Source organism: Panthera onca, chromosome F1 (genome assembly GCF_046562875.1).
Source record: "Panthera onca isolate mPanOnc1 chromosome F1, mPanOnc1 haplotype 2, whole genome shotgun sequence".
Taxonomy (NCBI): domain Eukaryota; kingdom Metazoa; phylum Chordata; class Mammalia; order Carnivora; family Felidae; genus Panthera; species Panthera onca.
In genome coordinates, this window is record NC_138355.1 from 13,408,855 (window position 1) to 13,420,596 (window position 11,742).

Sequence of the window (11,742 nt, forward strand, 5' to 3'; positions counted from 1 at the left end):
CTAGGAAGCCCTTTTAAACCAAGTATTGACTCCAAATTTCTGAGAAGGAACTAGAATTGACAAATAGCCAAAATGTAAGCCAGTGGGAAAAATCAGATTTGAGGTTTATAAAAATAAGATTTCATCTACATATAAAGACTTAAATAAGGACACATCACATGAATAAAGTAGGGCATCCAAATAAACATTTCCGTTGAAGTTATGGCCAAGTCCATTGGGCCTACGTGAGGCCTGAGTGATTCCCAGAGAGGAGAGGATCTTCAGGCAGCTCCGTTGGACGCTTCTAAGGCATGGCTTCTGCTCACGGTGGACCTGGTTCCTGGAAAGCAAAGGCATCTAGCTGCTCAGCTTTCCTGGCATTAGCCAGTGCTGCAGAGGGCCAGGAGGGCCACGCCGGGGAAGGGGGTGAAGCTAGTCACCAGCTGTCCAGAGGTGTGCCCATGAGGTCCCAGAGCAAGGCCAGGCCATCAGCAGGCCCTTAACCCTCTCCTCTGTTGGGTTCACCTTTGCCAAAGTATAATTTCCTGAACGCTAAAACGTGACCCTTACTCACAAGAGAGAGAGATTTTATTCAGCTTGTCAATTTAGATGGTAAAGCTCATTCAGAGAACAAACAACTGGTTATTTATAGGCAATTGAAGAAACAGATGTTAGAATCAAATTGCTAAGTTAGACATGAAACTGATGAACGTTTCACAGGATAATAAAATTGGAGGTTATCCTTTTTAGTGGAGGGAAAGCATTTGCGTTTTCATGAGACAAAAACCTATGGGTTACCATGTGCTTTCACGACCCCCCTGGGGCCCTAGCCAGTGATACACAGCACACAGGGTACATTCTCCTGGAAAATCAAATGACCCTTTGACAGCTGGCTGACAGAGCGGTGCTTTGGACGTTAAAGGAACATGCCGTCCTCCTCTTGGCCTTTTTTTACAGGCTTCATATAATTTTTCTTCACCTGTTCTTCCAGGTGCGGACGAGGGGCTCGATAAAAAGGCGCCCTCCCTCCAGGCGATTCCGAAGGTCTCAGTCAGACTGTGGGGACCTGGGAGGTTTCAGGGCCCCCGAGTCATCCCAGGAGAATGGTGCCAAGGAAGAGAATGGGGATGAGGTGTTCCCATCCAAGAGCAAGGCCCCGGGGTCCCCGCCGCCCAGCGAGAAGCCGGTGGGGGAGCTGGGGTCCCAGGAGAAGCCTCCTCTGAGGAGGATGTCCAGCAGGACGGAGAAGCAGGAGGAGAAGGGCAGGGCCCCGGGGGAAGCCCAGCATCACCAGGAGGCTGTGGGGGGCTCTGAAGAGGAGGCCGGCACCCGTCCAGCCAAGGAGGAGGCCGTTCAGCCAGCCCCGGCCTCCAACCCGGAGGCAGCGAACGGGTGCAGGAGCCCCACAGAAGAAAAACCAGCCGGGGAACAGACAGAAAAGTCTGCAGAGGTGAAGGAGGAGAGGGCAGAAAATGAAGAGGGTGAGCCCGGGCAGAGTTGCCAAGACACAAAGGGGCTGGCGGAGGGAGCTGCGGGGGAGGCCCCACCGAGCCCCTCTGGAGGAGTGGAGGGCGGCCACAGCTTTGAGCAGGGGAGAGGTGAGGAAAAGGACGAAGAGGGGGCCGTTCTGGAGCCAGGCTGCAACCCCAGCGATGAGGCCCCCAAGACAGAGGTGAGTGGCCGGCGTGTTCCCCTGAGGAGGCAGGGCCGGGGCCAGCGCGTGCCTGCTCACACTTCCTCGCAGATGAGCTCAAGTGTGCAGAAACACAGGCACTGGGTTGAGACAAGTTATGGCAAATGTGAGGGGACAGAGGGACAAGAAAGGAGGCCTGTGCTGTCTCCACCTTCCTGCCCATTCGGAGGTCTGTTGTGCTGTGGGTGTGTGCGGAGACCGAGGTAACTGAGTCAGGGCCCTGGGCCCAGCTCCCTGCCGGAGGGGCTCAGAGATGAAGGGGGCACACCTTCCCCATCAATTCGGCTAGTGTGGGGGACCAGCAGCTCTTTAGGGCACTCTGAAGAAGGCGGAATGTGGCAGTGGGCAGGGAGTTGTCTCTGGGAAGCTCAAAGCACAAGCAAAGGAGAAAGTGTGTGTGTTTAGATCATCTACTCGTGGCTAAAATTACTCACCTCCTGTATTCAATACCTAGGGCTGCCATAACAAATTCCACAGACTTGGGAACTTAAAACCATAGAAATTTTATTTTCTCACAATTCTGGAGGTGTGGGCAGTGTTGGTTCCCTCTGGAGGCTCGGAGGGAAAGTCTGTCCCGAGCCGGTTCCCTAACTTCTGATGGCCGCTGGCACCCCCGGCCCCTCCTTGCCTCTCCCAGCATCTGGCAGCCGTCAGCAGTCCTCGGCATTCCCTGGCTTATAGACCCGTCACTCTAATCTCTGCCTCTGTCTTCATGGGGTCTTTCCCTGGCTCTATGCATCCCCAACCCCCCTCCTTTCTCTCAGAAGGACACCAGGCATTGGATGTAGGACCCATCCTAAATCCAGAATCATTTTGAGGTCTTTAATTACATCTGCAAAGATCCCAGTTTCAAGTAAGTCCACATTCACAGGTACCGGGGGCTAGGATTGGACATATCTCTGGGTGTGCATCCCACTACGCCTCCCCATCCCCTGTCCCACGATATCCCAGTGCACTCAGAGTAAATCCAAACCCTTTGTGAGGCCCTGCCGCTCTCAGGTGCCCCTGATCCTTCCCCTCACTGTGCTTTAGCCACATCAGTGGTCATTTGGTTCTTCAACTATACCAAGCTCACTCCCTGCTCAGAGCTCTGTCCCGGTTGTCCCCCACTTGGGACGCTTCCCACCCATCCTTCGGATGTCCTCGGGCCTGTCTTGACCACTCGGCTACTCTCATCCACTGTTCCACTTTGCCATCATGGTGTGTATCACTATTTGACACGCTCTTACTTATTTTCTTATCATCTCTCTCTACTTTTTCCCCGTCACTGATCCCCAGCATTTGCCACTAAACCCAGAACATTGTAGTTCTTAAAAAGTATATTTGTTGAGTGAATGAACGAATTTTTAAAAAGGAGAAAACTGCTTGACCCAAAAGAAATAATCTCTAATGATAGAACTAGACGTATCAGAGGGGTTGATGTGTTTGGGGGCAGGGGAACTCACCAGGGACCCTCACGTTATTCCCACTCAAGAGAGAAGGTGTGAGTCCCAAAGACTCTTGAGGTATGACTAAGACCCCTCTGGCTGGGCTGTTAGACAAAGATGCTTCACGTTTCTTTAACACCGTCCATTATAAATGCATGATCTGATCCTGTCACCTGGAGACCTCCACCAGGTGTCCAGAATGCAAACACGTGCCTCGGATACGGACTTTTTTTTTAATGTTTGTTTATTTTTGAGAGAGAGTGTGTGTAAGCAGGTTGAAGGGCAGAGAGAAAGGGACAGAGGATCCAAAGCAGGCTCCGCACTGACAGCAGAGAGCCCGATGTGGGGCTCGAACTCACGAACCGTGTGATCACGAACTAAGCCAAAGTCGGACACCCAACCGACTGAGCTACCTCGGTGCCCCTCAGATCCTCACTTCTTTTTGACGATGAAGCCACTGAGTCCACGTGGCCACCTGCCAGTGGCTGCTGCCTCTGATTTTCAGGCTAGGAGGCGCCTGTCTTCCCAGGAGAGCTTCCCCTCTCACTGGCAGCATCTTCTAGTCTTGAAGGGTTAGGAAGTCACCCTGGTGGAAAAGCTTCAGGGAGGTCTCAGGTAGAGAAGGCTTCCTGCAGAAGCTCTGGGAGCTTTGGGACAGGCTCACCTGGACCTCTCAGGTCACTTGTATCTGACAGCCCTGGGGAGGGAGCCGGATGCCCTCACCCTCACGAGCGCTCTGCTTCCAAACCCAGGCCCAGGTCCCAAAGAGTAGCTCCCCACCCCCCACCTCTCTGTCCTTCTCCCCCTCCTGACCTGTCACCTGTCACGGAGGCACAACACTTTGACACCCTTCCTCCAACCTCCTGGTTTTCGAGAGGAAGGAGCCGAAGCTCCAGGAGGGGACATGACCTTGTCCAAGGTCACAGAGCTCAGTGTTGACATGACGGACATGGGCTCTAGTCATCAGAATAAGCTACATCACACAGCATCTCTGCACATCCGCGGATTCCTGTATCCGGGAGGCGTGTCGACTCCCATCCTCTTTGTCCCTCTCAATAATGACGACAGGTAAAGAGATGAACAAAGACAAGATGGGAATAAATGTGATTCTTCCCAGGGACGGCAGCCCTATGTGAGGCACAGAGGACGGAGCGACTCCTTCAAGAGAGAGCAGGGGAAGGCCGCCTAAGTAGGCCCGAGGCATCGGCGCTGTGGAGGGTTAACCGCCTGTGACCCAGCCCCTCACAAGTATTTTAACATTTGGTGCTTAAAGAATGAGCCATTCCGGGAACTCCAGTCCTGGAACAGGCTGGCTATATCAAATCACAACACGGGCTTCTGTGTACAGGCAAAGCGCCCCCGGAAAGAGGGCACCGAGTAAGATCTGGCTCCCACACTGTAAATAAACTGAACAAGTGGTTCTCAGATGCTTGTTACGTACCCAGTACCGTGTAGGGCGCTCAGGTGATGCCAGAGATAAATTGACTCCGAGGACGACACTCAGGATGTTTGACATCACATTCAAGACTTCATAGGACCGACAAGTGTGGCTTCCTCGCTGCCTGGTTCCACTGCTTTTCCCGGGCATTCTCCTTGATCTCTCAGTATTTGATTCGAAATTCCTTTCTCCCTCAGCTGATGAGATACCACCTTCTCCTGGGCCTCCCCTGCCTTTAGAACTCTGTTTACTTTTCCCTCCTGGTTAAGTGGGCAGGTCTCCGAGCCTCAGTTCTTGGCCTGTCTCTCCTCACTTGGGAACACACTCCTGTGCTTTCCCTCTTCAGCCCCTCCCTTAGCACCTGTCCTACACTGAGAACTCAGGGGGGTCACAGGGACCAGGTCCATGGCTGGCACTTCAGTGCTATCCTGCACCTTCATTGCCCTCATTTATTTTGTTTTATTTTATTTTTTATTTATTTTTAATTTTTTTTTTTAACGTTTATTTATTTTTGAGACAGAGAGAGACAGAGCATGAGCAGGGGAGGGGCAGAGAGAGAGGGAGACACAGAATCCGAAACAGGCTCCAGGCTCTGAGCTGTCAGCACAGAGCCCGACGCGGGGCTCGAACTCACGGACCGCGAGATCGTGACCTGAGCCGAAGTCGGACGCTCAGCCGACTGAGCCACCCAGGCGCCCCAATTATTTTTTATTTTAGAGAGAGACAGTGCATGTGGGTGGGGGAGAGGGGCAGAGGGAAAGAATCATAAGCAAGCTCCTCGCCAAGGCTCCATCCCACAACCCTGGGGTCATGACCTGAGCCGAAATCAGGAGTCGGACGCTCAACTGACTGAGCCACCCGGGTGCCCCCTTCATTGCCCTCTTCCCACTGACCTCCTCTCTCTCTAATCTGCAAAGCTAAGCCACCGTCGCACCACCTTCTTTGCCGAGACTCGTGCGTGTCACTGTGCAATTCACACGGCCATGCTGCCTGGATCTATTAGGAACTCTTACCAACCGGGCTGAGCCAGTCTTCACCCACATTCCTCAGTTACTCCTCCCCCAGCCCCTCCCGCTCTGCAGACGACCTCACCTCCTAGGTGACTGAAAGGAAGAGCAGCCGGGGCGCTCCCTGCCTCAGACCCTCAGCGTGTGAATCCGAGAACAGGTCCCTACTTGCTCAGACGAACCCCCATCTGCTGTGATCTGGCTTCCCCCAAATGCCAGTTGCTGGACATTTTTACAGGACGCTTGTAGTGTGTGTCTGTGCATTTTAAGTGAGGGGTTACACTGGGGATTTCATCCATCCATGTATTCTTCCAGGTTTCTAGCCCCTCACTAGCTCACCCGCTTCTGCCTACAGACCTGCTCTGATCTGCCTAGTCCTAAAGAAATAGCCCCCAAGTCTGCCCCTCCCCTATCGCTCTGTCTCCCTCTCATTTGCTTCCCCTTGTGGTCTTGCTCTGAACTAAGAATTGAAGCTCTTAGTGCCACCAAAGACTGGTCATCCTCACCTCTGCCAAGGGGCTGATGCTGCCAACCTGCCCCAGATGCCACCTCCCTCCCACCAGTGTCCCGTCAGCACTGGGCCACCCAGCCAGCCTCCCTCCCTCCCCCTCCTAAAGAAGAGCTGCCACATTCTGTCCTCAGCCCCGGCTCCCACACTCTAGCTGTTGTGTTTTGTGACTGACCCCTGAGGTTGGGCCTCACCACCAGCCACTGGGCCGCTCCTGACTGCTTAGCACCAGCCTGGCCTGTGTCCCAACCCCACACGGACAGGGCACTGTGCTCGGATGCCTGCCAGCCCCTCACACCCAGAACCAAACTTCTCCTGCTTGCTGTGTCTTCACTTGCATTCTACTGGAAGCCAAAGGGTTCTACTGGTTTCCTTTGTTCTCTTTAAGCGTTTCTGCTGATGAGGTACTTAATTTCTCCCACCTCCCTACCTAATCATCTGGGTCTCAGGGAGTTTCCCATTTGGTGCCTTCTGCTGTCCCTCCATCTCCGCCGTGGCCCCAGCTCTGCCCTCTCTTGTCTCTGCAGTCACAACCCACTCCGAACGGAATCCCTGGTCTCCAGACCCGCCCCGTACACGAGCACCAAGCTCATCATCCCGAAAATGCCACCTCCGTGGCTACTCTCCTACCGCAAAACCTTTGATCCCACTTGAGTTCACCCTCCTCAGCATGCTGAACTCCCCCCATCCATTCCCTTTCCCCTGTGATGGCGCAGGACTCCAGCCGGCCCGCAGCACCCTGCATTCCACAAGATGCGATGCATCCTCCGCCCCCCACCAGAAACGCCTGCACCCCCAACCGAGGTGACCTTCACTGCTACCTGGAAATCCTCCCACTGAATCTCGGCCTTCCATAGGCCTTCCCCGACCGCCCCAAGGACAGACACCCCCAGAGACTCAGGCGCCTCCACACACTCAGTATAGTCTGTTGGGGGGGCCAACGGCACATGCTACCTGATGCCTCGGGTGCGTTCATAAATGTCTCTTTCCCAGCCAGAGAACTCACGGTGGTAATGCCAGCTCATCCCAGAGGGAGCTAAAACTAATACTTTTGGATGAGTGTTGAATAAATAGCTATTTTCCTGTCCTTTTACTAAGTATCCACCTTCTCTTTTCGATTCCTTCTGTTCTTGTTGCACTTTTATGCCACCAAAGATCTTGGAGCAGTGTTAACAGGAAGATGAAATTCAGTGGGATGAGGTAGTGGCTAAGAAGCTAGGGCAGGAAGCACATGGGAAGTCAGGTGTCAGGGAACAGGCAATGTCACCTAGTAGTTGAGGGCTCAAGCTCTGGTCCTTGGTTTTGAATCCTGACTCCATTACTTCCTAGCTGTGTGACCTAGAAGTCACTTGACCTTTCTGTGCCTTAATTGCCCCACCTGTAGAACAGGGCTAATAGAAGTACCTAACTCCTGTCGCTTTTGTGAGGAATAAATGGGTTGATGCATGTAAAAAAAAAAAAAAAAAAAAATACATCAAGCACATAGCGTTATTATTACCGTCACTTCTACTGGTGGTACAATTATTGCTCGATCTGGCATCCCCAAGATGTGCTGAGGATTTTCCCCACCGTCTCTTCCTAACTCCTTCTTTCCTCCTCTGTTCACAGGATGACACTCCTGTCCAGGACACTAAAATGTGAAGAGCTCCTTGTGCCTAGTGATGCAGCTGCTGGAGACCTCTCTTTAGAAGTAGCAGCGAGAGTAGTAGCAGCAAATGAAGCCAAAGCAGAATTTCGTGGTGGGTCGGAGGCAGCCTGAAGACAGAGCGTGTTATTTCCGGGTCTCCACGCTGAACGTCCCCTTGCAGACAGAGATCCGGCAGAGGGCAGCAGCCTTTTATCAGCCTGAGTTTGTGTCACTTACTGGACTTGGTTAAAAGCAGACAAACAAAAATTATTTAAAACAATTTACTGTGGTCACAACTCCCAGGAATACTGGTCAGCTGCGGGGCCTGAATCCTATCCACACCCACCTGTCCCTGTGGCTGACGTCGGAACTGGATTCTGATTTATCTAATCAGATTTTGTTTGTGTAAAGCGATAGCCTTTTTACTGTTCTGACAAGTTTTTATGATTCTCAGATGTAAGTAAGAACTAATTTCAGACCGGCTAGGAACAAAAGAAAATAGTGTCGCTGGAAATATAAATCCTGTAAGTTACAGAAGACCTTACATTGTATCAAGACCCGGAGACAGCCTCTCAGCTTCATCCAAATTTGAACTGGCCAGCCAGTTTTTAATCCTTGGACTGGAAAGAGATACTTACTGCAACATTAAAAAAATAGGTATCTGTTCCATCCAGAGGGAGCTTTTACTTTTGGGTAATTTTCTAGTTGTTGGTACACCGGGAGGTGACAGGCTTAGCCGTCCCTCTTCTGCCGAGGGGGAGGGGGGAGGAGGCGGAGGCAGGGAGCAAACCTCATGGAGAAGCAGATGTCAAGAGGTTTCACGGCTCCGTGTGCTGCATTTGCTGTGTGCAGAGCAAGGATTCCTTAACGATGCCTGCCCTCTGGGCCTGGAGGGATGAGATTTGCACTTCCAGGAGGAGATCTTGAGCATGGAGTAGATCTTTCCTGGGAGGTGCTTTGAGCATCATATTTTGAAAGGTACAAAACTAGAACATCCTTCCTAGATTCCCTGGGAAGCTGCTCTGGAATCAAAGCCCGGGCTCTCTTTCCAGACTCAGGAGGAGGGTTGGGTCTTCAGTCTGTTCTCACTGGGTAGCTTTCGCTTTAATGTTCTTTGTGGAAAGTGCAGGGGCTTTGCAAGGAACAGGGGCCTGACTACCCGTTCCTTGACTAATACCCTCCTCCCCTCTTGATGCACTCGTGCCCAAAGAGGTCAATCCACATAAATGTTTAATCTTTAGGGTTGGTTCTTACTCAGGTTCGAGTATTTCAGTGTCTCGTTGTGCTGATGAGGTAGGTGGGCAGTCGTTTTTCTGGAGGCCTGTTAGACCACCTCCTACCCTGACTCAGAAAATAGTCCTCCAGACAAAGGGCCTTATGTCACTGCCGGTACCTCTATGTTTTCATCCTGTTACAGTTTTCCTAATGCCAGAATAGTGTCGATACTTGGGATATATATTTTTTCAAAACTATTTTTAAATACATGCATCTTCTAAAACTTGTAACATAGTCAAGCCCAATATTAGAAGTTTTATGTTTTCGCAGAATTTTGGGAGATGTGTGTTTCAGTTAATTTGAGGTCTATATAATGTATATCTGTCCATCCAATCATCTATCTATCTATCATCAACAGAGATGTATACCCCCCCCCCCCGCAAATGATTATATATGTCTTTGGGTTATTTCTACACGCACGCATATTCAGCCCAGAGTTCAGTGAATGTGTGCATGATTATGAGCATGTGTGACATAAAGGGGACATCTGCCACTTCCCTTGACTTGAAAAAGGACTGGAACAGAAAGCCCGGGATGTAGATGTGAAGATGAAACTATTTTTCGTCTGGGGCGGCTACACCTTACAGCAGCAGGTGAGTAAGGAGCAATACAAAATGATGGGAATGGGACACGGAAGGAGCAGGTGTGATGGGGTCAGCATACCTGTCTGTCTGCCTGGGCCCCTATTAGTCACATTGCTGAACCTCTTTTGTGAGAAAGCAGAGACCCTATTCCCAGAGGTTGTCATTAGTGATGGGGGCTCTCAGCAGGGAGTTCACAAAGTGCAGGGACCTCAGAACCCCGGGTCCGCCACAGGCTAGGCCAGCCGGTTATCCCTCTCCTCTCCCGAAACAACTCTGATTATGTGTTGCATTTGCAGATCTGGGATCTCCAAGTTGAGGATCAAAGGAATCTAGGGCTGTCTTAGATAGCTCCAGGCCCTTACCGGGCCAGGAAGATTGTGTTTCCTTCGGGCTTCCCTAATAGGCTTGAAAGAAAACACCAATTCTTCACAGCTACAAGGCTAAAGAAAGGGGGCAGAGTCCCTCCTCCTGTACCTCTGTCATCCAGCTTGAATTTTAAACTGTATCCTCCCTTTCTCCAGAAACGGAGCAAGGAAAAAACCCCGGATGCTTTGAAAGGATGTGCCTGTGTTTAATAGGGGGCTGTGACACTGTTTCAGTTGCATGTGGAACCAGATAACCGGATGACCACAAGAAGCCCCGGGGTCTGAGCCCTCCACTCTCCTCATGAGGTCACCCTGAACCACGTTGGTTTGGGCCTGTGATCAGTAGACTAGACAGTAAATATATGTCCAATAAAAGGAAGAAACTAGTGGACAGGCAATCGGTTCATCATCTTCTTTTGATTAAATACTTGAGGGAGTGTAATAGTTTAGTTGAATGAATGAGGACCTTCAGCTGCTAATGAAAGAAGCCCAACTCAAATTGGCTGATGAAAACCAAAACTATATGAATCAACCTCTCTCTCCCTCTCTCCCCCTGCCTTTCTCTCTCTCTCTACCTATATACTGAGTAACCTACAAATCCATGGATAGGCCTAAATACAACACTCAGTATCAGAAACCTCTCATTCTTGGTCTCTGCTTTCCTCTGTGTTGGCCATATTCCCAACCAGGCTCTTCACAGCCTGCAAACCAATTGGAAAAAGCAGATTCTTTTCGATAACACGGGGGGGGGGGGGGGGAGGAAATCCTGCAAAGGTTTTCTATAGGCCCCTGTGGATCACATGTTCCTAGCTGAACCAGTCTTTGTGACCAAGGAGATGCAGAGTTCAGATTGGCCAGGCCTGGGTCACATGACACCACCACCCTGACCCCTGCCAGGAGCTAAGGGTCAATCCTGTGCAATCTGCAAGGACTGTGAATGGGAACAACGGAGCTCAAATGGGGTGCTGTTACCAAAGGGAATTATGCTGGGTAGGCAAACACACACACGCCAGATGCGTCCAACAGGGAAATCCCAGATACACCAAACTACTATTCCATTGTTTACTAAAGAATTAAATTTGTTTTAATCAACTTGATGCTCTATGGACCAGGTAAAAATAGTATGAATAGAATGCTTCTATATGATGTGTGACCAGATGACTTCTGAAGATACCAAGACCACTGAGCAAAATGCAAGCGCTACTCAAATAAAATGGAATTTCTTTTCATAAGCCACCAGTGAAAATGAGTCTCATGATTTCATGGAATAATGTGTTGCTTGTCCAGAGCTAACCTGGAGCTCCATGAGGGTAAAGATGATGTCTGTATTGTTCTTCATTGTGTATAGTGCCTCATGCGTTATAGGTGCTCAATAAATATTTGTTAAGTAATGAATGATTGAACTGATTTCAGAGCTGGAGTAGGATTATTTTCAACATCTATCGCTACCCAACACCTCCCTTATCTGATACCAGATGCCTGAAATGTCATAATTAGCCCCTGATCCCACTGGCTTCGGTCTTCTTCCCCAATCAAAATGCATGTCCTGAGAGAAGGAATAGTTTAAGTCTCCTTTGTCATCCCAGCTTGGGTTGAGTTGCTTTTTGAAATCCTACCCAGATGGGGTTGAAAAAAAGAGCAAGGTATAGAAAAGTCTAGGGGCAGAAGACACACTTCTCTCACCTCCCAGTATTGCTTGGGGTAACCCGGGTTCCCCCTCAGTCCAGTGAGGTCCCGACCCCAGAGATTATGGTTGCTGAGAAGACGTTTATTCCAGCTCTGCTCTCAAATCTCACAAAGCTGTGGGAATTCCGGAGAGGCTCCACCGTGGTCAGATGG

The 11,742-nt window shown here is 50.7% G+C and overlaps 1 protein-coding gene across 3 annotated transcripts in view; it reads left to right on the forward strand.

Annotated features, from left to right (window-relative positions):
• The window catches only part of RCSD1 (RCSD domain containing 1), a 74,318-nt gene extending 63,008 nt beyond the window's left edge, over positions 1-11,310 (forward strand). For 2 of the 3 annotated variants that reach the window (XM_060643411.3, XM_078441176.2), the window contains exons 6-7: positions 971-1,651; positions 7,661-11,310. In XM_060643411.3, the coding sequence (XP_060499394.2) occupies positions 971-1,651; positions 7,661-7,693 (714 nt within the window). In that variant the 3' untranslated portion in view covers positions 7,694-11,310. The remainder of the gene's footprint in view (positions 1-970; positions 1,652-7,660) is intronic. The other variant, XR_013553225.2, reaches the window with a different exon arrangement.
• Positions 11,311-11,742: the final 432 nt, after the last annotated feature.